A 27,436-nucleotide genomic window follows, 5' to 3' on the forward strand; every position below is an offset into this window, starting at 1 on the left:
CCCCTCTGCCCCTGCCTGTACTGCAGGCACTGACCCTCCTGTGTGTCCTGTCCCCCCCCCAGGGGCTACTTATGGGTGGCCAGGCAGCAGTTTTGGTTCCAGGGTGGTCTTCCAGTTTGGGGTGGGGAAGGAGCTGGGATGGTCTGGGCAAGGTTCCACCTCTTGCCCTACAAGGGTCCCCAGTCTCCCTTGGGCTGGGGGGGACAGGGTGAGGGAGGGGCCATGTGCTGCAACAGGACCTCCCCCCCCCCCCCCCCCGTGTACAAACAAACAAACAGCCCCGTTGAAGTGCTCCGAGGCCGAGATTCACCCTGTGGCGAGTCAGAGAATGGTTTGGGGTGGAAGGGACCTTCAAAAGAAATCATCATCTAGTTCTGCTATGAGCAGGGACATCTCCAACCAGACCAGGTTGCTCAGAGCCCCGTCCAACCTGACCTGCAATGTTTCCAGGGATGGGGCATTGACCACCTCTCTGGGCGACCTGGGCCAGTGTTTCACCACCCTTGGTGTAAAACAAATTTCTTACATCTAGTCTGAATCTCCCCTCTTTTAGTTAAAACCATGACTCCTTCTCCTATCGCTACAGGCCCTGCTAAAAAGCCTGTCCCCATCTTCCTTATAAGCCCCCTATTAAGTACTGAAAGGCCACAGTAAGGTCTCCCCGGAGCCTTCTCTTCTCCAGGCTGAACAACCCCAACTCTCTCAGCCTTTCTCCATAGCAGAGGTGTTCCAGCCCTCGGACCATTCCCGTGTCCCTCCTCTGGACCCGCTCCAACAGGTCCGTGTCTGTCTTGTACTGGGGACCCCAGAGCTGGACGCAGTGCTCCAGGGGGTCTCACCTGATCGGAGCAGAGGGGCAGAATCCCCTCCCTGGACCTGCTGGCCACGCTGCTCTGGATGCAGCCTGGGGTACGCTTGGCTTTCCAGGCTGTGAGTGCCCATTGCCGGCTCACGTCCTGTTTTTCACCCACCAGTGTCCCCCAGTCCTTCTCCACAGGGCTGCTCCCCATCCATCCATTCATTCCCCCAGCCTGGACGGATACCGGGGCTTGCCCTGACCTGAGGCTGAAGCCCCCCCAGCCTGGGGGCAGACCCGGACCCCCAAGGGCTACAGAGCCCACAAGCCGCCAGCCCCCCTGACCCTGGGGACACGTTTGTGCCAAAGCCGTGTCCGTGTTGTAACCCCCCCTTCCCCAGGCAGAGCATCCCTGCCTGCTGCCACCACCCAAGAAGAAGCCGCTGCTCCCGCTGACCTGTTTGTTAGGGACATAGAAAATAAATTTTATTATCCATTTTTAGATTTCTACACTGTAGTTGCATCACTAACCATGATCCTCATGAGAAGAATGCAGCTAACTCCATACCCCGACAGAGACACGACAGAGATCAGCCTTGGTCCATCGCCAGAGAGTGTGATATTCTTACTGCACAGAGAAAAAAAAAACAAAAAAACAACCAAAAAAACCCCCAAAACAGAACCTACATTTTTGCTCTTTTTTTTTTTCTTTTCCTTTTTTTTTTTCTTTCATACTTGACAGAAATAAAAATAAAATTCCAGAGCGCCCTCCCACTCCGTTTCTGCCTCTGGGCAGGGGCTGCCGGCTGGAGCCCGTGGCTCTGGCGGGTCAGGCAGGAGGGCAGAAGGCAGGTGCGGCGCCGGCCTCGGCGCTGCAGAAAGCCGGCGGTTGAGAGGTGAGTTCAGGGTTGCACGCTGGCTGCGGCGGGGACCGGCGAGCCCAAAGCGTTGGGAGAGGAGATGACGGGCGATGCAGCCAGGCTGCCGATGGGCTGGGACGCGGACATCGAGGTAATACCTGCGCCAGAGAGAGAGGCAGCGGGTCGGGGGGAGAGCCCAGAGCTGGCGACGACGCTCGACCCTGGGTGGGGGGCCGAGGGGGTCCCCGGCCAGAGTCCCAGCGCTCACCTGCCAACATACTGGAGGAGCTGACAGGCGTGTTACTGGCCGAGAGTCCAGCTGAGGTGCCGATCCTGGCTGGGTCTTTCGCTATGGGATCTGCGGGGCAGAAGGGAAGGTGATGGGCGTCAGCGAGGGCTGACGAGGGGAGCGCTGGTCCCTCGCTGCCCGGCCACCACCCGATGATGGGGCAGCAGCCCCGCAGGGGGATAGAGGAGCTAGAAGGATGCAGAAGGACCGGGAGAACCATTGGGGTGGCAAAGGGCACCAGCAGCAGCGAGGAGGAGACGGGTTCTGGGCAGAGGGGAGGGAACGGTGGGCAGCCCCGAGGAGCCGGGGCAGGCAGCGACACCGGCAGACGTACAGAAGTACGGGTGCTCCATGGCGTCCCGGGCAGTGAGTCGTGTCTGGTGGTCGTAGCGCAGCAGCTTGTCCAAGAAATCGAGCGCCTCGGTGCTCACGAGGTGCTGGTTCTCGCTGTGGACGAAGCGCTCCCACCGCTTCCGCGAGTGTCTGCGAGGAGGAGGAGGAGGAGGAGGAGAAGAGAGCTGCATCAGCCCCGCACCCTGCCGATGGCACGGCGAGCTCACCTCCCACGCTGCCCTCTCCCACAACCTTCCCTGGAGAACAGCACGAGTCAGCGGGAATCCCGGCATGGTGCCGGACCGTTTCTCTCACCCCCAAGCCCCAACCATGGCGAGGGAGGATTTGGCCGCGCACCCACCTGCCGAGGATGTCGTTGAAGCGGGGATCGAGCTCTATGTTGTACTTGTCGATGTAGTCGTACAGGTCCTCCGTCCCCAGCACTTTCGCGATGCGCACGAGCTGGCAGAAAGGGTAGAGAAGCAGCAACACTGAGGGCGACGGCAGAGACGGGGCTCCTGCCAGCCCAGCCACAGCCCTGCGGGTCCCAGCCCCCCCAACTCCAGCGTCCCTCGCTCCCCCAGCAAGGCCACAGCTCAACTCAGCTTCATGGCTGGGGAAGGACGTGTTCCCTACCCTCTCCGGGGTGGAAAGTGAAGGCAAGGCCTCGCAGCCCTTCCCTGGGGCAGCTGGAAGCCATGCAGAAGCGTGCCCTGGTCCCGCTCTCAGCAGGGAAGGGCAAAGAGGTGCCCGCAGTGCGCTCCAAGGTCGGCATTCCCAGATTTCCCCTCCTCACCCTGAGGGCGGGTGCAGCGGGGAAGCCGGGATCCCACAAATGCAGGTTCCTGCAGGCCCTGCTGCGGGCTGCGGTGGGGTTAGGAGCCCGCCGGGCATGCCTGCGTTCACTGGCTGAGTTTACAGAAGCCATACGACTGGAAAACAGCAGCCAGCTCCGAAGCCGTGTCCCATGAACCCCACCGTGGCAGCACCGTCGTTTGGAGTAACCGAAAACAGAGCACACTGCTCCTGCAGCTCCCGAGCTGCGCCCCGGCTACACCTGCAGCACATGGGTCAGGCAGACGGCTCCCGTTATCACCTCCCAGCACAACCAGCGCTTTGCTCCCCTGCCCAGCCACCCCCAGATTTAGCTGCCAGCTCACCCACTCCTCCCCCAGACAGAAAGCGGAGGGATAGAAGCAGGGAGCACGGAGACCCCGGGGCGGGTGGGGGACACACTGGGGACAAGGAGACGGGGCAGCACGCAGAGGTAGCACACGCGTGCCAGCGTCAGGAAGCCGCTGCGCTGGTTCGGTGCCGCCAGTTTGCTTCACGGCACGCTCCCGGGCTCGCCCAGCTCACCGGGAGGGTCTGTGGGAGGGAGGGGTGACGGGGGGAGTGGGCAGCATGCTGCCCTGCGGCTCACTTGATCGTAGTTGTCGTGACCGTGGAAGAAAGGCTCTTTCCGGAAGATCATGCTGGCCAGCATGCAGCCTAAACTCCACATGTCTAAGCTGTAGTCGTACATCTGGAAAAGCCGAGAGGAGAGAGAGGGGAGGTCAGCGAAGCTCCGGAGGGGGAACACGCACCGAGACCCCCCCACAGAGGACGGCAGAGAGCAGAGTGTGGGTGTCTGGTGCCGCATCCAGCAGCTCCACGCTCTGCCTTGCCCTGGACTGTCTCCAACACAGGCTTCAGGTTCAGACCCTGAACTGCACGTGGCCTCATCGGTCATGGGCAGAAAAGCTAGGCGCCGACCAGCCAAGAGCAGCCACCTCAAGGGCTGTTCGGAGGACGGCAAATACTCTCTTTTATTCTCACCTTCCCCAGTTAACTTCACCCCTTGGCACAGATTCACCCTGGGCAGGTTACACCGATCACTCAAGAGCCTTTCTCAGCCAGAATTGAGTTGTAGCTGGGCTGTCCACTCTCCTGCTCACGTGCAGCTGCAGGTTGCAACCCACCGGGCATGTGCCCAGGCACGGGAGAACCCGGAGCTGCACGGCAGCGGGACACTGCAGCTGCAGGACACCAGCCTGCGTCTTCCACACCCAGGCTCCGCTGTCGGCATGAAGAGTTGGACCCCGCCGGGACGTACCTGGTAATCTACCAAGAGCTCCGGTCCCTTGAAGTACCGCGAAGCCACCCGCACGTTGTACTCCTGGCCGGGGTGGTAGAATTCTGCCAGCCCCCAGTCGATCAGGCGCAGCTGCAAGAGGAGAGGGCACATCAGTATGGGGACCCGCAGACACCAGACCCCAACCTCTCCAGCAGCCCTTCAGGGGTTTGCAGCAGGAGCATCTCAGGGGGGGTGTGACACCATGGTTCAGGGGGTCTGGCGCGGCATCCTCCCTCCTCGTGGCATTGCGGATGCTCCGCCGGCACCCTCACCCAGCCAGCGGGGCTGCGATGCCCGTCCTGCGCCTGCCCCCACGACTACTCCCTGCTTCGGACTTGGGCTTTGTGTTTCGCCCCGTTTTTTCGGATCTTTTCTCCAACTCGTCAGGATCGCTCTGAATTCCAGGGGACTTGCAGCCCTCCCCAGCTTTGCTCGTTAAAACCTGTGGACGATGCACGCTCTCCGGTCCATCAGCCAGGTCGTTAATACTGAGAAACGCCAGGCCCAGGACAATCCCCCTTGAACCTGTGCAGCACTGCCTTCCACTCTGACAGCAAACCATTGATAATTACTCTCCAATTATGGCTTTCCAGCAGCTTTAGACCTACTGTAAAGAAAATGCACCTAAACCACGTTTCCCTGGTTGGCTTATGTCAAAAGTCATATTAAAATCGAGATATATGATGTCTACCGTCCACAAGGAGCCTCTCCAGTGGTTTTAATATTAATTTGGGGAGAAGGAAAGATTGGCTCACAGCAAAGATTGGCCACACGGTGCTTACAACAAAACACACCCGGTAGGACGCAGGGCGATACCGGGGAAGATTTCAAAGGGCACAGTGCCCAAAGAGCACGGGGCTGGGGTTTGGCCCCTTTCCGTTCTGATAACGGGGGCGTTCACCGGCTGCAAGAGGCTTTGCCGGTGCCACGGAGAGACGCCCAGCCTCCCGCTGTCCAAGCAGGCGCCTTTTGAAGTCCTTTTTATTTGAGGTCCCAGCTGGCCAGTTGCTACAGAGGTGCTGGAAGAAATCTAAAGTTCCATTTACAAGCCTAAGTAACTGACAAACAGGTGGCAAATAAAAGGAGTTTACTGGACGCAGGTGCGGGTTTTATGGTCACCTGTATTTCCAAACAAACAGCTGCAAATTCAGCCCCCTCCCCGCGCTGGGGTCTGCTGGGGCCCAGACCTAACGAGGGCCAACCCTGACTTAAAGGCAACGCTCTCCTGCCTGAATACAGGCTCGGGAGCGCTGGTGCTGCCGGAGACGGGCGGGACCGTGCAGCATTAACCTTGCCGGGAAAGTTTTGCTGTCGAAACTGCAACCATCTGCAGCAGCTGAAGGCGGGCTAAGTCTGTGCTGGCCTGCAGGAACAGGAGCGTGGGGAAGCGGGTAAAAGCAAACTGCTGGTTCTCTTGCCAGCACAGAGGCTCTTAGCTGGGAGCTGAGCGGTCTCGCTACAGGACAGACATTGAGGTGCTGGAGTGTGTCCAAAGAAGAGCAACGAAGCTGGTGAAGGGCCTGGAGCACAAGTCTTATGAGGAGCGGCTGAGGGAACTGGGGTTGTTCAGCCTGGAGAAAAGGAGGCTCAGGGGAGACCTTATCGCTCTCTACAACTACCTGAAAGGAGGTTGCTAAAGATGTGGGTGTTGGTCTCTTCTCCCCAAGTAACAAGTGATAGGACAAGAGTAAACGGCCTCAAGCTGCGGCAGGGGAGGTTTAGGTTGGGTATTAGGAACAATTTCTTCACCGAGTGTTGTCAAGCACTGGAACAGGCTGCCCAGGGAAGGGGTTGAGTCACCATCCCTGGGGGTATTTAAAAGACGCGCAGAGGTGGCGACTAGGGACATAGGTCAGTGGTGGCCTTGGCAATGCTGGGTTCACGGTTGGACTCGATCATCTTAAGGGCCTTTTCCGATTTCAGTGATTCCGTGATTCTAAGAGCTCCCGGCCTTTGCTCAGCCCTGTGACAGCGAGAGCAGGGGCTGGCACAGCATGGCTGACCCTCTCCCCTCTGAGAAGCAGACCCAGGCAGAGAGAACCAGCCCAGCGCTTCCCTGCAGCGTTCCCCTTTCCTCAAGGAGTCGGATCTGGGGCCAGCGCGGCCTCACCATACCTTTCTGTGCTCGTGGTCAATCATGACGTTGTGTGGCTTGACGTCTCGATGCATGACCCCCATACTGTGACAGTAGTCCAGCGCCTGCAGACAGAACGGGCGCCGTCAGAAAGCCTCCCTCTGCGTGACAAGGCAGCAGGATCGGGCAGAGAGCCCGCAGCCAGAGGCGGGTGAAGGACAGACCCAGAGGCTGTTCTGGGACAGAGCCAGCCAGCCACCTCGGGCAGCACTGAGGTCAGCCCCTGCTTCAGTGACGCCTGTCCTAAAAGCTACAGGCACGGAGGCGTTCCCCAGGGATCTCCGGACCTCCGCCCTGTCCCGGATCCTGCGCGGTCACCTCTAGCGTGGACCCTCCCTGGGGTCCAGCACGCGCCGTCACCTCTCCTGGAAGGCGACCACTAAAATCCTGCAGTGTGGGTCAGACCAGCCCCCTGCGCCGCAGGTCCGTGCGCTGGGCTCTGCCCCCCCCACCCCGGCACGTCCTTTTGAAGGTCAGCCCAAACCCCAGAGCTGGAGCGTGACCGAGCGGTGGTGAGGAGGCAAACCCCATCTTCCTCTCCAGCCCTGTGCCAGCCCCACCGGAGGAGACCTTGTTCAAAGGCTGCCGTCTCCCTGCAGCGCCTGCTCCAACTGAAGCCCCGCAGACGGGACGCTGCAGTCAATCCTGGCCGGTCTCTGCTGGTGGGGATGGCTGGGACAGGCAAGGAGTACTCTGGGAGAGGGTTTCGGCACCCTCAGACCCCCGGCTGACCACCCGAGCAGGCCCCAGCACGGTCCCGGCCTCAACGGCAGCTTGCAACCCAAGCCACCTCCAGTACCAGGTCCCAGCAGAGGCAGAAGTCTTGCAAAGGGATAGCCGGGGAGATAAATAAGATGGCTTTTTGCTTCTCAAGGACACGGCGACCTCACCCTCTGAGCCACTCACTAGCACGTTCCACAGCCACCTGCCTCTGAGCCTCCCCTTGCGCGGTGGCCCAAGAAGCCATCCCACGCGTACGGCCGGGCAACGGTCCAGCAGGGTTTAGTAGCCAAATGAGCTCCGCGCTCTACCTCCTGCTTCTACACACAGACCCCCCGGGGGAGATTTAGCAGCAGGTCTCTGCTTGAGCGAGGATTTTCTTTGGGACTGTGGATTTCTCAGCCGCCGCCGGGAGCTTACCTTTAGGATTTCATACATGTAGAACCGTATGTCAAAATCAGATAGCGTCTGGTACAATTGCTGGAAGAATGAAGACAAGAGGCAGGTTAACAAAACACAGCACATTTATCCACCCCTCCTGGGTGCAGGACCCGGGCTCCTCGTGGAGGCACCAGCCGCCTGCGCAGGTGCAGAACAGACACTTGTGGAGCCACAACTTGGGCCCAGAGGCACCAACGGGCCAGACGGCACACGGGCAGCTTCGGACCCACTTTGTACCCCGAATTTCCCCACCTGGGAACCGCCAGCACACCACAGGGAGGAGCCAGACTCTCAGTCTGTCTAACCAACCTTCAGAGCACGTGTGCCCTCCCTGCTTCCACCCAGGAGGGGACCAGGGAGCTCTGAGACCCAGCACCTGGAAGGATTCAGTTTCCCATCCTGAGGACAGGGGATGAGGATGAGAGCGCACGCCTCACTGCCCTCGCAAAAAACGCCCAGAGATCAATTCCCCGAGACAGCCCGAAGACAAGTCTTGGGAACAAGAATTGGGTGGGAAAAGGATCACTCCAGGACTTGCAGTGCATTAATTACTCTCCCGAAAACAACTGAGCAGCCACAGGCAAAGCGGCTGCCAGTTTACTAACTCTTCCAGCCCATCTCGATAACCCTCCTTGCCTCCTACTCAGCCCAGGCTCCAGGGACGCAAGGCTCAACTAATCCAAGGTTTCAGCCTGCAAATTGGCCAACACGAGATTGCGAATACAAGCCCAGGATGGCCAAACACTGGAGCAGCGTGGCAGAGAGGAGAGATTTGGGGACAATCCCTAACACGAGCACTGTGCCCCGGCTCTTCCCTTAACTGTGAAATGTAGCAAAAAGCCACTGGTCACAGCCCAAAATCCCCTGGCCCCTCTGTGACAGCAATGCCAGCCATTTCTGTGACACCGTGTGTCTCTGAAATAGAGGACCGTTCCTTCCCCACCACGAGGCAGCATCAGAGTGGCTCGGGAATCCCTCTGGCAGCCAGGGTGCGATGCCTGCTCTGCAGCACAGCCTAGAAGAGCTCTCCCAGGCATGCCATCCCTGGATTCAGGAGGTGTCCGCAACAGTGGTGGTCGCTCACCTTGAAGTCTGTGTTGTTGACATGCTCGAAAACCAGGGCAGGCGTCCGAGACTGCAGGACGGCGGCATCAGTTCAAGAGACAGAAAGAAAAGAAGAGAGGTTTAGTCTTCCTCAAGGCAGGAGAGTGCAGGAGGGGGCAGGCAGGCGGGCAACTGCCCTGTGTCCAGCCCAGGGCCCCCCAGCACCCACTGGGAGCTCCTGCCCTCCTGCCCTTGCCGCCCCGGGTCCTGTCTGTACTGCAACAAGAGCTGCTTTCAAGACAGGACTGCTGCCCAGCATTTAGCAGCATCCAGCGCATTAGGAGCTGCATCTTTACACCACCAGCTGTGTGCGTGCCCTGTACGTACCCCTACCAGCGATCAGACCTGATGCGCCCACCTCTGGGTACCAAATGGGACCCAGCAAAGCTGGGTCAGGGTGAGGTGGGAAGCAAGGGAGCTCTTGGGGTCTGGTTTATACGAGCGGTGCCTGCCAGCATCGCTAGAGCAAGCTAAGGTTATACCCTGGAAAGGGGCTCTTGCCTCAGCTGTCAGCAACCCGATCTCACAAAGACTTCATAGAAACGCCGACAGAAAGGAGAAGGGGCCAGCGCCGGAGCTGCACAGCCCCAGCCAACCGCAACCCTCCCAGACAGGCCCAGCCAGGGCTTCCCAAACTGCGTTTTCGGAGACACCGCAGGCAGAGGAGGCACGCAGCCCCCCTCAGGAGCCGAGCGAGCTGCTGCCGTAGGTTTCACGCCACGTTTTCTGGCTTGTTTTTGTAGGATTCTCCCCACCCCTTCCCCTTTCTCTTTGATCTCCTCCTCCTCCTCGCAGCAGGACGTTGGACCTCCAGGCAGGATTCCCAAGGTCTGTGTGCAGGGAGAAATCCCCCTCTCTGTCTGTACAGCCCCTCCTGAATACACACAGGAGGCCAGGTCAGCCCTTTGGGCCAGAGACCACCCTGAGCACTTGCGCAGAGGCCATCGCCCTCAGCAAGCCCACCAGCCCTCCGGTCCGCCGCTCCCCAAAACAGCCGCCCACCCCAACACGAGAACCTGCACCTCGGATCCTGAGCCGGCCACGTAACCCCCCCGGTCTCCTTCCCTACGACGTGATCTGTCACCTCAAACGTCACCAGCCGGCTTTGCAGACCCCGTCTGGAAAAGGAGCAGCGGAGCGAGAGCCTGTCCCCAGGGCCCCTGCTTGCTGCTATCTCCCCGCAAACAGCTGCCTTTCACGGCCCGTCAGAGGATTAAAATTGGCTCAAATACGCCCTGCTAATTCATCCTAATGCAGCTTTTTAATCAGCGCGTCAGGCGGCACGAAGTCACAGGCCTTGGAGAAATTCAGCCGTGCTACATAAACACCACGGCCTTTATCAGTCTGCCCATGTAAAACTTTCACCCCCGCTGCCAAAAGCGGGTTTCCCAAAACCCTCCGGGTCCTGCTGAGCGCTGCCGACCCCCCTGCCCAACTCGGGGCAGCAGAGCCCACCACACGACTGATCTGAACTGGCAATTCTGCCCGGATCACACCGGTCGGATTAGAAACCGGCAGGGACAGTGGGATACCCTGGCTCCGCAGGGATAACAGAAGTGAAAGCCGCCCCTGGCCAAGAGCCAGGAGACCGGCCAGCGCCACAAAGGAAACATCATCTGGTTTTGGGAGGAGTGAAGGATCTCAGCACACCGCAGAGCACCGAGGCACGATGGCAGAGGAAAGCCTCCCTCCACCCGATCGCTTTGACGATAGCGTAACCCCAACCTCCTCCCGCTCTCCACCGATTTGCTCACGTTGGCCGCTGCCTGTCCTTCTCCTCAGCCTTCGCAAAGGCGGGGGGGGGGGTCACCCAGCAAACAGAAAGCAGCCTGGCGCTGCGCAAGACCAGGGTGGTTTGAAAGCCAAAGAACCCAGCGGGCAGAAGGCACCGCTTGTTCCCAGCCACTTTTTCGGGAACGAGAGCAGACGGCGCTGTAGGCACAGCCCTCCTCCACCTGCCGCTGCTGGATCAGCCAGAAATATCTCCTTCCATTTCTACCCTCTCGTCTACCGTCTCAGCAGTGCTCAAGCAGGGAACAGGGGCAGAGATTTCCCCGGGCTGATTTCAGCTGCCAGATGGATGCCAAGTGGGCCAGGGAGTCAGTCTGAGCTTGGAGAGACTCCTAGCTCACGGGGTGGGAAGGGGTCTGAAGGACTCCCTCGCACCCCCCAGCTGCGGGTGTCAGAGCTGCCCCTTCCCCTTCCTTACCACAGGGTCTTTCACTATGTCTAGCAGGCTGATGATATTGGGGCCTCCTCGGAGATTCTCCAGGATCTTAATCTCACGTTTGATCTTCTTCTTTTTCACAGGCTGAGAAAACAGAAAACGAGAGCCAGTTACCAGCAGGACAGACCTCTCCAGCCACTCCGGCATGATGGGCTGTACACGCGGCAGGGGAACGGCGAAGGAGCATGCGGTTCTTCAGTCGTGCGAAAGAAACGGTGATGAGCAGGCACATTCTCTAGGCCTGCACAGCCCGCGTCTGACCCCGAGGAGCGCAGGCTCTGCCTCCCGAGGACGGTGGCTCTCCCCTGACAGGGCACCCAGCATCACCCAGCCCCACGCCAGCCCTGTGGGAGAACAGAGGGACCGTGATCCCATGCCTCAGTCGCTCAAATCACTCTGGAGATCGTCAGCCTGTGAGCTCATCCACCTAACAGCTCTCTGCTTCCAAAGGAACGGAGTTTCTAGCATTTGGAAGACGGCTGGGAGATTATTTTACTACAAATCAAGGTTTTAAAGAGCAAGCTTAGTTTCTTCAGGTCCCAGGTTAAATCTTTGACTGAAACTTTAGAAACAGTTAACCAAGAAAAGCAAGATTCAGTGAAAAGAGCTCTAGCAGCCAAGCCTGTCCATGTCTCTGTAACTCCTCACAAGCAGTCCCCAGCCTGAGCTGCCTGGGGAAATCCCCCCGGCTTGCAGAGCGAGCATAGAGACAGCTCTGGATGTGCTCAGAGAAGCCGACCCGAGTCCCTCTCCTGCCTCTGAAGACTGGATGCTCTTTCTGCTTTTCCAGCTAGCTTTCTGCTCCTCCATCGCAGGCTGGGCAAATACATTAATGAGGACATTTCTCATGTTCTCACTCGTAACCTGCCCCGAGCTTTTCGGAACGTGTATTTCTGTTGTGCTCCTTAATCGCTATACTCCTTCCACCTTCACCGTTTCTCTCGCGAGGGCAATGTTCTTAAGAGTGTCCCCATACTCTGTAACTCATGCATCCCACAGACTATAATTGCATATGGCTTGGTCACGCCACAGAAATTAGCTTGCCACCACGAGCTGACGAGCCTAAACACAGCCTGTAGCCCATTGGTCAGGACTCTGTTAGCTTTGGTGAACCGCTCTGTGCCCTGCCCAAGCTCCCGGGACACGTTGGTGTAACCACGCTCATCCCCAGGGCAGGAATCAGCTGCAACTTACCGGCCGAGACACCACATGTTGCAACGACCTTCCGTTGCAAGACGCTGCTCTGCTCATCCCGGGAAAGATCTCTGGGCTCGTGTGCCCTCGCTTGGGCAGGGAGCTGTGCTCCGTGAATCCAGCATGGGGATTTTATGACCTTGGATCAGAACAAGCCAAGTACTCGTGCTGAACTAGTGAGACCATGACCTGAAACAGGCCCAAAGAAAGCCTTTGCCCTAAGTTGCGGAGCACCGCTGAGACACAGCTGCCTGTCGGGAAGAGAGCATCACCCACCACAACCTCACCGTGGTGACGCCGGCAGGTGACAAAGAGGGAGGGCAAAGGGGGCACAGGCAGAACATCCATACGAGGCTGGGCGCAGGACCTTCCTTCTGCCTCCACTGCACGTAGGTGATCCCCTGCCTCCCTGCTCTGACCCCTGGTTTGCTTCGAAAGAGTTACCCAAGAAAAGCGTAATTCAGTCAAAGAGCTCCAACAGCCCAGCCCGTCTGGGTCTCCATAAATCTGGTTTCTTGGGAAGGAGACAAGCTACCTAAAACTTTTGACTTGGGGACTGGTGTTTTCCTCAGCTAAGATGAGATCATCCAAATATCGACAGAGCCCTTCAAACGGAGAAGGCAGGAAAAGGCGAAGGAAGGGAAGACGCAGAAGCATCGGCAGAGGAACAAAATGGTGAGCAAATACACCTACCTTGAGGATTTTCACAACCACTTTCTCGTTGTTGGTGATGTTGATGGCTTCAAAGACCTCACTGTATTTGCCACGGCCAAGTTTCCGCACAAGCTGATAGTCATCTTGGTTGCTGTTTGAGAAACAGAGAAATAAGAGATGACGAGGTTGCGCCCGGCTCAAAACAGAGCACTGCTTGCTTTAGAGACAACGCTTGTCCCAAGGAGAGCGGGAAGGTCAAGATCTGGGGGTCAGTCTATGGTAAATGGAGAGCTAGCAGTGTACCACAGTGCCTAGGGCTGGAGAGAAGCAGCTACCACCGCAGAGAAACATGCAAACCGACCGGTGAACGACCGGAGAGCACTGCTGCGGCGCAGCGCTGCCGGCAGCACGCACGGCAGAGCGCTGGCTCAGCAGTTTCCACGTGGAGATGGACACCAGACCTCATGGGCATTACAGAGAGCTCTGGGACAGCCCCCCCAACGCTTGCACGCACCGCAGCCCTGCTGGCAAACCCTTCCGGCACGCCAAAAATGCTTCTGTCAACTCCCAATGCTGGCACTCTCTCTCCCTCCCAGCCTTAGCTCTCCTTCTGGCTCTGCTACAGGTTGTGAGGAGACGATGCCTTTCCACCTCTCCTTCTTCTCAGTTACGAAGAGGAGGTGGTGGGCTGCAAGGACTAGCTCACTTGAAACTCCAGAGCCCACCAGCAGTTAGTTAATGGCAGAGACTCACAAAACACCTGACACAAAAATTCCCCTGCGACCCCTCCTTTATACTGAGGCGAAAAGGATCTCGCACACCCAAGGATAAATATTCCACACAAGAAATCAGAAGAGAATAAAACAACTCTCACCCATAAAACCTCCACGTATTTAAATCTACTAAGGTCTAACCAAAGTCACCTGAGGGGACTGAAGGAAACAGCAGAGGTATCGGCAATTAATTCTGCTACACCAAGGAGGGAAGGCACAGGGCCCCCAGGGCTTTGATAAGGATAAACAAGTGGGGGAAAGAAAGGGAATTACAGGCTGGAAAGCTTGACTTCACAAATTGCTAATTACCAGAGACAATACAGGAGATGACTTGTCAGCACCAGGAGGAAAAGAAGGAGAGTTCAAATGGGCAGCGGAGCTGTAGCACAACCCGACCGCACCAGGCTGCTTCGCTCCTTAACCCGAGGTTACGCTCGGCAAATACGAATAAAGGGAGCGTGGTGAACCACGCGTTACAGATGGGGAGGATTAATTCATCTTCACTAGGAACCAGACGGGAAGGCTCAGGGTTAACGTTAGGGAAAACATTAACTGCAGGGATTGTTTGGGTGACAAAAAAAACCCAGGATGCTCGCAGAAGACATGGAATTACCATCTCAGAGAGACTGAAGGCTCCCCAGGGCTCTGCCTGGCGCAGGAGATTTGGAAGTGGATAAAAAGCTTTTCATTTCTAGGTCACCGGTACCGGTGGCCGGCACGCGTTGCAGCTAGCCGGGGTCTGGGCAGAGAGGAGGGATTGCACCGGGGAGGGCTCCTAATCCGGCCCCGGCAGCAACCCCACGGACAGCTGCCAACCGCAGCATGGGAACAGCCTCCTCGGCGCCCAGGGTCTCGCCGCGGCCTCAGATAAAAGACTTTATTTTTACAGATTTTACCACAACTACCGAACAAAGAGCAGCCTCTGTCCCTGGCAGGCAGCATTCCTTCGGCCTGAAGCACGGGGTGCACGGCTCGGGAAGGAAGGTGCTCTCGAGCAGGGGAGCATTTCTTGCTGACGAGCGCTACGTTACTACCTGAGAAGTCAAAGCTGGCCCTTTGCCCAGCTCGTCGCCAAGCCAGCTGCCGTATAAAACAATCAACTGGTCATCTTCATTTCAAGTTCTCAGAGACTCCAGTCCTCAGGGGAACTCCAAAAAAAAAAAAAAAGTCACGAGACTTTGACCTTCGTCCTTTCAAACCCCTCTTCGCTCCAGGACCGTTTCCCAAGCTTCCCACTGTTGCTCCCCGTTATCCCCATCAGCGCCCTGGGGATAGCAGCGCGGAGGCTGCTGTCTTTAGACGTAGCCATTCTTCCCAGCAATAAAAACCAAACCCTCATCACTCGTGCGCTTAAAGCCAGACACCCAGGTCTATTGAAACGCTTCAGTACAAGCGGCTCTGCTTGCGAAGCTGCGGAGGAACCGCAGGCTCGAGCCCAGGGCTCCCCTGGAAATCAGTCCCCCCGCTTCCCGCCCCAGGCAGCGCAGCCCCCTGGACAGGCGCCGGACGGCAACGCTGAAAACCAAAATGCCGGTGCCCGCTCCGCTGGGTGCCACCCCTCACACCGTGGCTGGAACGGAGGCTCCGCGACCTGCCCTCCTGCCTTCGGGAGGGCGTTTGTCCCCGCGCCGCGGAGGATGAGCGGCGGCAGCGCTCGCGCACGGGCCCTGCCGTAGGTCCCCCTCCTATCTCCCAGGCGTACCCCCATTCCACGACGTGCGACTCGTAGTCCCAGTACTCGCGGGGTCTCTGAGTGTTCACGTCTGCATAGACCCTGGCCCGACTCGGCACTGGCCCCGACATGCTTCCACGGCCAGAGGCGCAGTACCTCAATCACCCTAAAAATATAAACACACATGAGTTGGGATGAGACCAAGGCACACTTGTGAGAGAAACAGGGAAAAGAGGGGGCGCGTGTCGGGCGAACCCGAGCGGAGCTGGGGGGAGCTGCAGAAAGCGAGGGTGGGCAGGAGGCACGGCTCAGCCCCGCAGGGAACACCCGGCAGCACCGCAGCCGGCGGGCAGAGCGGAGGGAACCCGTGCCCGAGCTGCTGGCCCGGCAGTGGGTCTCTGCTGGGAAGCAGGCTCCAGGGTCTGCAGAGCCAACAGTTGGGCTGTCATCCTTCACGCCCCTTCCCAACCCAGTCCTCTCCCCCCGCCAAACCGTTCTGTCTGCCCTGGAGGCCACCGAAGCCAAGGGCAGAAACCTCCCTCTGCTCTCCAGCTCCAGTTAGGAGCGAGCACCACCAGCTCCTCCCTGAACCTGCTAGCTTCGGCCCGAGCCTGCTTCCCCAACGAGAGGAAAATGGTAAAACAGAGATGCCAACAGAAGAGTTGGGCAGTGCCAAGAACGGGGCCAAACTCCACAGAGCCAGGGAGCCAGGGACACACACAAAAACGGAGAAAGCAGGTCTGTCCAGGATGGGGAAGGGAGCTCTGTCCATCGGAAAGGCTGCACAGACCCAAAACACAGCGCCCGCTTTCCCGAAGGAGCAGCCCAAAGAGGTACGGGGGTCGAGCACGGCCCCTCTCAGCTCACAGCTGACTGCCCACCTCGAGTGCTCGCCCCCAGAGGTGGCCAGTCTGGCTCTCGACGTCCCCCCAGGAATTTCCCCACGATCACCTCATCTCTGTGGAGCAACAGCATCGGCTCAACTCCTTCCAACAGCTGCCCCGTGCCTCTCCCCAGGCACCCAGCGGGCATGGAAGCAGCTCTCGGTGCCCAGCACGAGCAGAGGTTAGAGCCGGCCCTGGCAGAGCCCAGGGAGCTCCGTGCCAAACCCTGTCACCTCCCCAAGGACACAGGGAACGGAGCTCTTCTGCCTCCCGACAACTGGGGACGTTGCGAGCCACACGGATCCCGCAGCGAGACCCCGACCCACTACAACCAGCAGCTCTCCAGGAGCCCACCGGCCCCGGTGAGACAACACGCTCTCCCGTGGCTGGCAGTCCCTCCGGTACATGCAGCGGGGCAGCTCCCGTTACGTGCCGGTGAGCGCCAGAACGCTCCAGGCGGTGAAATGTGCCACGTCAGCCGGCTGGGCCACGGAGGAGAGGGCGACGAGTCCTGCTGCGTGCCAGCCCAGCTGCTCCCCCTCCTCCAGGCAGCACCCGGGAAAAGGGGATACGCAGCCATGGAAGAAATGTTTCGGCTGAACAACACAAGCCAGAAAACACAGGCGGGTACCGAAAGCCCGGCCACCCTCCAAGAGAGGGCAAGACACGGTGCGGAGCCGGCAGACGTCCGGCAGTTGGGACTGTGGGCTCAGGAGAACTGCTCTTGCTGTCCCCCACCCTCCCACGGTAGCGGGAAACTAGCCTTGCAGTCGGTCTTTTACCCAAAATAGAAAATATTCTGACACAGCAGCCCAGGCTCTGCTCCTGCCATAGCAAAATCACCCGCAAGCCATGTCACGGCACAGTCGGTGAGTCTATAAATCAATACGAGCCCCGGCGAGCAAGGAGCACCGAGCATTTAGACAGCCCTTTTGCATTTTTAATATCCTGCGCAAGGGTTAATAAGCATCTTGAAAGGTAGATGCTACCCAGCTGGTACAGAGCCAGAGGCAGGCAGCTGCCTGCAAGCTGCGAGCAGAGCTGGGGCTTGGACGGACAGGATCCGGCCCCTCTGCTGCTGCAGAGGCTGCTGTCCTCCACTGCCCGACCCGAGGGGGAGTGAGCAGAGCTCATTAACCCAGGAAAAAAAAGAGGAGTTTTCTGCCAGGTGAATGGGCTCCCCCAGCCCAGCCAGGACCCTGCAGCCCGGAGCTGGGTTTGGGGAGGGTGGGGAGGTACAAAAACCACTCAGAAACTGAAAATGGAAAAATCCCACCAAGTCCCGTCTGCAGCTGTTCAGCGAAATGGCGTGCGCACAGATCCCAGCAGCGGAGCGGAGACGTTCTGCTCAGCAAAGAGCAAAAAGAAAGTTGTTTGGGGTTAAAAAGAATATCCTGCCATTCTGCCCACAGCGGGGTGCGCCCTGAATCCAGCAAACGTCCCAGGAAAAGCACGGCAGGAGCAGCACACGCTCCGAACAAACCAGGAGCGCAGGGGGCCAGGGAGAAGGAAGAGCCAAGGCCGCCGACTTCAAAGAGAACACGCCGGGGCACACGCAGTGTCGGCCTGCGAACGCGGCGTTCCCATTTATCCTCCCGCAGCGCGGCGAGGAAGATCAGCCGGCACCGAAAAGCCGGCGCGAGGGGACGCGGCGCTCTCTCAAGGCCGGCAGCGGGCAGGATCAGGCCTGCCTGCAAGGCCGACTCCGGCGCAGAGGTGACATTACTGCTGCGGCATTGCTGGCATTGTGGATGGGGGTGAAAAGTGCTGACGGGGAGAAGAGAACGACCTCAGAGACATTAGAGAGGGAGGAAAAAAATAGCAGGAACCTTCCTCGGGGCATGAGGCAGCGAGCGAGGACACGGCCCCACCACCGCAGACTCGGCACAACCCTCTGATCCACACGGGGGAAACCCACCCGCGACATGTGGAGTGCAATCGCACGGGCAGGGGGCTTAGGGGGCTGCGGTTATCCCACCGTCCCAGGGCAGGAGAAGGCTCCACGCGGAGCACCTCCCTGCTCCGATCCACTGCAACATCGCTTACGTGCCAGCACTGGTGATCTCCCCTCTGGCCAAATCAGGCTCACTCCCCGCGGCACGCTCTCCGGCGCCCGAGACTCTCACACGCGAGGCTGGAGAAATAAGCCAGGAATCCTGTCATCCTGTCCCACTTTTCAAATATTTTTAACCTGAAGAGCTTGGGAAAAAAAGCCATCCTCTCTGTTCTGTGCTAATTTCAGAGGGGGGTTTTTTCCCCCTCTAAAGGCTTTAATGGAAGCGGCGCGCTCTCGGGCAGCTTTCAGTTCCATGCATCCCGTGTTTTGGAGATGTCAACCACAGCTGGGGGCTTCTTGGGCGTCCCGCACTTACTGCTTTTAACTCACAAACACTGGCAGCAGCTCCCCAGCTCCCCGTGCTTCCCCACCACGGAGTTCACTCCTGGCTCCCCTCCCCAGGAAGCAATCTGTTGAAGGATTTTTAAACTAAAATAACAAATACAAGTGGGAGGCAGCATTTGGTCTCTCTTTAACAGGGTGACGTCCTTCCTCCTTTTCTCGGCAGTGTGACCGAAACGTAAGGAATGTTATCGGAGAAGCGTTGAGATGAAAGCAGCCGGTGCACCTCCTGACGTCAGTTAAACTGCCCTCTGATGAAATGCAGGCAGAACAGGCAGCATCCCTGCCTGGGCAGGCCCGTTCCCCTCAGCACAGACACGAACCCCCACAGCCGCCCCTCTGAATCCCTTAGGAAAAGGGGGCTGCAGGTCACCACGTCCCCCCCCTGCTGCTGCACCACCCCACCGAGCGACACGGCTCAGAAACAGACCCGGGCGTAAGAAACCCCGTGGTCCCACGGGCCACCGGCATCCCACCCAGCCACCCACGATGCTCGCTTCCAAGCGGAGCCCTGCTGCGGCTTCGCAGCCCCCGGCAAGAAGCCCATAGCCCCAGGCAAGGCCACGGCCACCATCAACCTCCCCGGGAAGCCAGAATTGGCCCTGGGATGCGCTGGCTGGAGTCCTGGGGCTGCCTGGACGGCACCAGTCCCCTCTGGACAGGCCCCCCGGGGTCGGGGAAAGCTCTGACTCCACGCCAGCTCCCCGACACGAGCTCAGGCAAACCCGCTGACCTTTCACGCACGAGGAGCTGTCGGCACGAAGCCGGGGACAGCCAGGCAAGGCCTTGGGAACACGCTCCGACCTCTCTCCCGGTTGGGAAACGCCGGCTGCCCCGTCCCACGGCACACCACTGCCCTCCAGCTGGCCCTGGCCGACCGTCAGCAGTCGGGGGAACCGGCACGGCCCTCGCCGAGATCGCTGCCTTGAAATCCTCCCTGAGCTCATCTCCCCTGCAAGGCAGCGTCTCTCCAAATCCCTATTTTCTGGGCTTTTCCCACTGGACAGACTGCTGCTCTCCTTGGCCAGGACCATGCCTTTTGGGCTCTGGAAAAAGCAACAAGCCTTCATGGCACTAAATAAACTCGCAGCCAGCAGAACTTTGGAGGAGAAGGCAGCAGAGAAAGGCAAGCTGAGCACACAGACACGGAGAGCAAGAGCTTAGTATCCGCGTTTCCAGCTCTGGATAACAAACCAAAGCAACTCGGCGGACTGAAATGACAAGGGAAGCGGCTGCAGTCGAAACCGAGAGGACAGAAGCAGCCTGGAAATGACAGCCAGGCTAGAAGCAGCTCCACATCCAACCTCAAAGCCTGGCTTCTCCGCTCGGCTCAAAGGCAGGCTGCTAGCAGAGGGGAGAATCGGGGAAAGCCCCCTGCTGCCTCCCTGACCGGCTGGCGCAGCACCCGAGTGCCGCAGGCTCCGGGGACCCTCCCCAAAACGAAGAGGGAAGCTGGAGGAGGAGACCTTCCCCACAACCAGGAGAGTTCCCTCAGGAAGCGGCTGTAGCCAGAGGTGCTTCCAAAAAGAGCGGCGGCTGGAGATCACCACCGCCAAAGGGACACAGCCGCGGCGAGGGTGGGCTAGGCGAGAGCCATCAAGGCTCACCATTACCTCCAGGCCCGCACAAAGCTGCAGCTCAGGGCAGGCGACGTGTAATCGCATGGCAGGAGGCAGGCTGCAGCACCGAAATACTCACGTGCCCCTAACTTTTGCAGTCTTGGGGCTGCTCTGAAGGGAAGACGTACACGGTGGCTATAGAATCAGAGAACCGTTGAGGTTGGAAAACACCCTTAACGTTATCAAGTCCAACCGTTAACCCAACGTGGCCAAGTCCACCAAGTCCTCAAGCGCCACATCGACACATCTTTTAAATACCTCCCAGGATGGTGACTCTGTACACGTGGATTTATCTGATTTAAGAAGGTACAGGAGGAATCTGGCAAGTGCCACCAGCCAAGACTCCCACACTGGTGGGAGCACACAAAACTGAGCGGCTGCTCCCGGCCCGAGGTCGGCACAGCAGGCACTGCCCCTCACGCTGCCGAGCCACTCTCCGCTGAGATTTTAGTAAGTATAGAGGCAAAGAAACCAACTTCACGTCCTCCCTTAAACTCATCATTGACAAGTTAGGAATGTTCTTGGGAGCGTCTTCCACACACCACGCAAGAGAGAAAGCGTAAAAATAGTGATCTGGGAACACGATGAGCCAGGGAGGATGCAGAGAGAACGGAGGCATGACTAGGGCACGGCAGGGGAAAGTCAGCTCCTCAAATACCCAATTGCGGGGCAAAACGGCATGGGTCAAAGCCAAAGGACAGATGCCACAGTGAGAAGAGGAAGATGAAGGCCACCTTCCCATCTCCCAAGGTCAGCAACGCTCTAGTCTTGCCTCTTACCAGCCTCAGGAGCTTTCAGTCAGCCTCTCTCCACAGCTTTTAGCAGCACAGCGGCATGCTCGCCCATGGGGTTCATGAGGACAGCCACCTCTGCACACCCCGGGGAGCTGGGAGCCTCACGGAGAGCTCGGACCACCCAGGGAAATCCTGAAGCAGATCCCTGGACTGTGGATGCTTTCAGATGCCAACATTCCCGCTGACAATCTGCATTAGGCAGCGATACTGGCAACTGCTCGGAGACCGGCCGCTTGCCCCCAGGAAGGTAAGATCACGGTATGGAGTAGAAACCTCACCGATTTCTATCTGACCTGACAACTCCGCAGAGGCAAAGCGCAGCAGGGAAAGCAAGGACAGCTGTTTCCAGGAGAGATGCTGCCTCTCTGAGGGGGCCGATGGCTCCGGCTCCCGACTCCTCCCTGGCTCCCCGGAGGGGGGAAGAGCAGGGAAGAGCAGGGAAGCCCCTGCCCTGCGGCTAGGGAGAGGGAGGGTCACCTGCAAATGGAGGAGTGCATTTGTTCTTCAAAGGGATACAGGGCTCATACTCAACACAAGAGTTAAGGATCCAGGTCAGATCCAGCCCGTGGGGATAGAAGTTTTTCCTTCTGTTCCCAGCTGCTGCACTGCCTGACACGCCAGTGGCTGCAGTGAGGCCACGTGAAGTGTCCTGCTTCTCCCACGTAAAGGGATCGCACCCGAATCACCAGACCTCTAAAATGGCCACAGCTTTTTTAAAAATCTGCCAAAGCCTCTCCTCGGCACCGGCTACTTGGGAATGGCAGGTATGGGGTACAGGTAAGCCCTCACTGGGCAATTTCAAACCCCCATTTCAAACCCCAATGTGGGAGAAGACCGTAACCCTTCCTCTCCTGAAGCTCAGCAGCCAACAAGAGCTCACCACCTCCAGCCACCTCTGCAAAGGGCTCACCCAACCTGCCCGCAAGCTACTCCCCGTTTTTAAAGCTTCAGCCCTCACAGTCCTTCTGGGGTCTTAAGAGAAGCAACCAGCCCCGTCCGATGACAGGTAACAGGCCAGGGAAACCCTACTCTAAATGCGGGGCTAGGTGACCCCCCCATCTGACACCGTCAGCAGGCCCATGGGGACAAGCAGGTCCCCGTCCCTAAAGGAGAACAAAGCAGCGTCTTGTCTGGTTCCCATCCACCTGCTCACCCCACCGTTGTGCCCCGAGCGGGCACTGTGGCTTCAGAGCCCTGTTTCAGCCCCAATTATTCTAAAATAGAAAACAGCTCAACTCCAGAAGGGACCACCTGACTCCCAGGTCTGTCCCCTCCTGGCTCACAGGGCATTGCGCTCCCCTTGTCCCCTACACCAAATGAAACAACTTTTGTTGGACCACAGCTTTCAGTCTCTGGGTGACAAAATTTTGCATGCCACAGCCAGAGAAAGCTGATTTAAGCTTAATCCCATCGGAGCCCTTGTGCCTTCCAGTGCATCTCCAGCCCCATCACTTCAAGGAGGGGCACGTCTCTCCCCTCGCTCTGGCCGCTAACCAGGGATCTACGCTGAAAGTGCAGGCAAAGCAGCGCAGGCAGAGCCCTGCCCAGGTACTGCCTGCGTCTTCACCCGAGGCCCCGGGCAGCACCACCTGCATCAGGATGCGGGTCCAGGAGCAGTTTGGCTGGATCGGGATGCGGGTCCGGGAGTGGTTTGGCCCAAAATGGTTTCCACAGCTGAGCCAGTTGACTGCAGCCAGCTCAGGTTTCCAGCCTGAAATCCCAGCGCTGGCATCAGCGCACGGAGAGACGGACCCAACACTCCTGCCTGCTGGGGAAGACGTGCCCTTAGTCATCCTCCGAACAGGGAAGCCTCTCGAGCCAGGCACTCGATAATGTACTTATTCGTTTAAATCACGGTGATTGCTTCGTTACATCCAAACCCACAGCAGCGAACAGTCTGGAAAGGCAACAGTTTAGGGTGAAATGGCTCATTTGCCTGGATAGGGTGGGCTCAGCTGACTCCATACCCAAATACTGGCACTATCCCATTGCTCACAAGGAACCGTGCCCCTTTCCCACAGGATCGCAGACTCGTTTAGGTTGGAAGAGACCTTTAAGGTCATTGAGTCCAACCGTGAACCTAACACTGCCAAGTCCACCACTAAACCATGACCCTAAGAGCCACCTCTGCGCGTCTTTTAAATACCCTCAGGGATGGTGACTCAACCCCTTCCCTGGGCAGCCTGTTCCAATGCTTGACAACACCTTTAGTGAAGAAATTTTTCTTAATATCCAATCTAAACCTTCCCTGGCACAACTTGAGGCTCTTTCCTCTCATCCTGTCACTTGTTACTTGGGAGAAGAGACCGACCCCCAACTCACTACACCCTCCTTTCAGGTATTTGTAGAGAGCGATAAGGTCTCCCCTCCGCCTCCTTTTCTCCAGGCTGAACAACCCCAGTTCCCTCAGCCGCTCCTCATAAGACTTGTGCTCCAGGCCCTTCACCAGCTTCGGGTTCGTGTCCAGAGAAGAGCAACAACACCCCTGTGCCCACCCACCTTCTCCAGCTCAGCATGGTTGAAGCCGGCTCCCAAACCCATTCCAGCTGGGGAGAGCGGGGAAAGGGGCTCAAATGCCAGATCCCGGCAGGCAGGAGCCGGCGTGGGGCTGATGGCCTCTACCTCCTCACCTTCCCTCCCTCCTTCCACGTCTTGACTTGGACCTTTGACTTCAAACCCTCTCCTATCCCCTCTCCTGCAGCTCCAAATCCCTCCTCCCTGACCTTGCTCGCTTCCAGCTCCTCGCCCTGGCCTCTCGCGTCTCTCCCTGCCATGTTTTTAACCGCACTTCCACGCACCCTGCGGAGCGAGGTCCGGCGATGGCTGTGGCAACACAAACCCTCCCGTCCCCGAACAGCGGGAGCCGTGCCGAGTTGCCCGCAACGTTTCGGCATCGTTGCTGAAGGACTTCTCCGAAGAGCCACGGGGGGCACTGGGTGCCGCCAGGAGAAAGGCTCAGAGGGAGAGCAAGCTTGGTCAACTCCGGGCTTGGGGTAGGAGGGGAAGCGGCAAGGGGTTGAGTTCCTAAATTTAGACATTTCTGCATCACGCAGTGAGTTTCAAGGCGGTCGGAATAAGCAGGGAGGTTTCAGAGGAAGAATCAGCTAAAAGCTGTGACAACGGCACCTTCTGCCCCATCCGCAACTCCTGCGGCCAGCCGGGAACACCAGTGAGACCACAGACCCACAGCGCGGCACCCATCGGATCACCTCCCGGCATGACCCGAGAACCGCTGAAAACACCGCCGCACTGGGGTGCTGTGGTCTCCCTCGCACCGGCTTTGCCGCATCGCCCGCCTTGAAAAGTCTTTGCTCTCCTTCCTCTGCGATCCTCGGCAGCCAGGGATCCCTCCCTGCGGGACGGCACCCGGTTTCACACCGAGACTGGCATTTTCCTTCAAAAATTCATCATCAGTGCTTACAAAAGGCTTTGGGATCCTGGTACGGCACGCAGACTTCACTGCAGTCACAAGGATGGGGCTTCGATGTTAAGGGGCTGCCGGGCTGGGGACCGGACCCCGACACGGCTCCAGACGGAGGACGGATTAATTAGTACAAGAAAAACTCTCAGAGTTTGGACAGGAACAGGCTTTGCATTGTTTTTGTCTACACAGTTAACGAAGGGCATAAGCAAAGTTCATTAGATATTTCCCACTCCTTCCATCCCCTCGTCGCAGGTGAGCGAGGAGAGGTTCGGCAGAAACCGCAGGTCACTTGGTGCAGAGCCATGCTCCCCGGCAATTACGGCTGTGTTTTGCTAATGAGTGGGCAACCGACTGCATCGGGAAGGGCCTGAGCGGTCCCCAAAAGCGAGATGCTGCACCCCACCTCCCCCCGGCCCCCTGCCTCTTGGTCGGAGATTAGACTAGAATTTTTAGAGTAAACCACAAGAGTCTGGTAAAAGTAAACCATGGCGCTGACCCCTGCCCGGCCGCACCCCGCTCACCCACCCCAGCCCCTCTCCTGGCAGCACCCCACCGCATCGGCAGGACAACATGCCACCCAAAAGACACGTGTGGAGTTTGGCAGGCGCAGGCAGCGGTGCCAGATGCCCGTCCCTCCTCGCAGCCCCCCAGCACCAACACACACCGGTGGGTCACCGTGTCACCCGTGCAGGACAGCGGCCACCCCGCGGTGCCGGCCACCTCTGCCGGTGGCATCCCCTGCCCCACACCTCGCCCCTACAGCCCCACGTCCCCCCCAAAACGGGGGGTGGGGGGTGGGGGGTGTCTCCCTGCCCCACACCTCACCCAGGTGAACCCCTCACGAACGGGACCCCAGTGCCTGGTGCCCCACAGAGACCCCCCCCAGCAGTGGGGCAGGCGCCCCTCTGACACGGCCCTTGCACACTCACACCCTCAGCCCCCTCCCCACATACTGCCAAGCCCCTCCGACCCCCCCCCTTGCCCCACTGACACCCAGCTCCCACACCTCCCACCCCCGACACCCCCAGTGCCCCCCATGGTTGCCCCTCATGCATCTGGTGCCCAGCACCCTGCCCCACGCTCACCCGCACACCCCTCACACCCATGCACACCCCCCACGCACCCCTGTGTTCACCCACACACACACTCAGGCACTCACACCCCATCACACTCACCCTCACCCCCCCCATACACACTCATCCTCGCCCCCCCGACCCCCCCACACACCCCGTCACGCTCATACAGCCCCCACCCCTACTCACACCCCATCACACTCACTCACCCCCCCACTTACACACCCCCACGCCCACACTCACTCACAGCCACCCGCTCATACCCCCCACCCACAGCGACACGCTCAACACTCACTTTCACATCCCCCAACTCATCTGCACTCACCCCCTGGTGCTCACGCTCACAACCCCCCACTCACACTCATACCCACTCCCACCCCTCCATGCTCATGCTCACTCACACCCCTCAACGCTCACCCTCACACCCCACACCCCAATCTCACCCCCCAATCTCCCCCCCTTCATGCCCACACTCAAACACCCACTGACACCCTCACACTCACACTCCCCATTGCTCACACTCACAGCCCCCCCACGCTCACACTCACCCCCCATTCAAACACCCACACTCACCCACTCACACCCCATGCTCACACTCACATACCCATGATCACACTCACCCCCCATTGCTCACACTCCCCCTCCACTCACACTCACCCCCCCATGATCACCTGCACACCCATGATCACACCCCCCCATTGCTCACACCCACCCCCCCATCCTCACACCCGCACTCAAACCCCCTCACACTCCCCCCCATCGCTCACACTCAGCCCCCACTCACATACCCATGACCACACTCCCCCCCCACTGCTCACACTCAGGCCCCATTCTCACACCCACGCTCAACCCCCCCTCACACCCCCAATCTCACACTCAGCCCCACTCACACTCCCCCCCCACTGCTCACACTCCCCCCTCACCCCCCCATTCTCACACCCACACTCACACTCACCCCTCACACCCCCATTGCTCACACTCACCCCCCCACACTCACCCCCTCACACTCCCCCCATTGCTCACACTCACCCCCCCACACTCACACTCACCCCTCACACCCCCATTGCTCACACTCACCCCCCACACTCACACTCACCCCTCACACCCCCATTGCTCACACTCACCCCCCACACTCACACTCACCCCTCACACCCCCATTGCTCACACTCACCCCCCACACTCACACTCACCCCTCACACCCCCATTGCTCACACTCACCCCCCACACTCACACTCACCCCTCACACCCCCATTGCTCACACTCACCCCCCCACACCCCCCCCCATTCTCACACCCACACTCAACCCCCCCTCACACCCCCATGGTCACACTCCCCCCCCCCCCCCCCACTCCCCCCACTGCTCACACTCAGGCCCCATTCTCACACTCCCCCCTCACCCCCCACTGCTCCCACTCCCCCCCCCCCCACCCCCCGCTCCCCCTCGCCCCCTCCCGTCTCCCCCCGCCGCCCCCTCCCCGGTCGGGCCGTGCTCCTGGGCAGCGGGGCCTACCTGGCCGAGCGCCGCGGCCCGGCGCTGCGGGGAGGGGCGCTGCCTCCCCTCCGCCGGGGGTGACAAGATGGCGGCGGCGGCGGCGGCGGCGGCGGACGGGACGGGACCGGGCGGGCCCCGCCGGGCCGATGGGGGGCGCCACCGCGCCGGGGACCCCACGCCGGACCGCGGGACGGAGCGCCGCCTCCCGCCCCGCCCCGCCCCCGCCGCCGCACCGCACTGCGCCTGCGCGGCCGAGAGGGGCGGGGCCGCGCCTCACGGCGGGGCGGGGCGGGCGGCGCAGTGCTCCCAGTGCTCCCAGTGATCCCGGGCTGGGAGCGGGCCTGGGGGGAGTCCCGGGGCTCCCCGGGCTGGGAGCGGGGATCCCAGGAGTCCCAGTGCTGGCCCGTCTGGGACCAGAGTTCCCAGGAGTCCCAGTGCT

At 59.4% G+C, this 27,436-nt stretch overlaps 2 protein-coding genes across 7 annotated transcripts in view; one reads left to right on the forward strand and one right to left on the reverse strand.

Moving 5' to 3' along the window:
* Positions 1-27,436, forward strand: part of FBXL6 (F-box and leucine rich repeat protein 6) — a 64,516-nt gene that overhangs the window by 27,846 nt on the left and 9,234 nt on the right. The gene's annotated exons all lie outside the window — the stretch shown is intronic.
* LOC126047088 (casein kinase II subunit alpha-like) lies at positions 1,257-27,137 on the reverse strand. 4 transcript variants are annotated; one of them, XM_049820287.1, is made up of 13 exons: positions 27,016-27,137; positions 15,344-15,479; positions 12,908-13,019; positions 11,003-11,104; positions 8,774-8,824; positions 7,669-7,728; positions 6,510-6,593; positions 4,374-4,484; positions 3,702-3,803; positions 2,640-2,740; positions 2,280-2,428; positions 1,925-2,014; positions 1,257-1,814 (listed from the first exon to the last, which is right to left on the reverse strand). In XM_049820287.1, the coding sequence occupies exons 2-13, from the start codon at positions 15,442-15,444 to the stop codon at positions 1,699-1,701; spliced, it is 1,179 nt and encodes a 392-aa protein (XP_049676244.1). In that variant the 5' UTR covers positions 15,445-15,479; positions 27,016-27,137; the 3' UTR covers positions 1,257-1,698. The 4 variants fall into 4 exon arrangements, with proteins under 4 accessions (XP_049676244.1, XP_049676271.1, XP_049676253.1 ...); XM_049820314.1 differs by lacking the exon at positions 15,344-15,479; XM_049820296.1 differs by lacking the exons at positions 11,003-11,104; positions 12,908-13,019; positions 15,344-15,479; positions 27,016-27,137 and adding an exon at positions 9,816-10,972.

The sequence above is a fragment of the Accipiter gentilis genome, chromosome 2 (genome assembly GCF_929443795.1).
Source record: "Accipiter gentilis chromosome 2, bAccGen1.1, whole genome shotgun sequence".
NCBI classification, from domain to species: Eukaryota; Metazoa; Chordata; class Aves; order Accipitriformes; family Accipitridae; genus Astur; species Astur gentilis.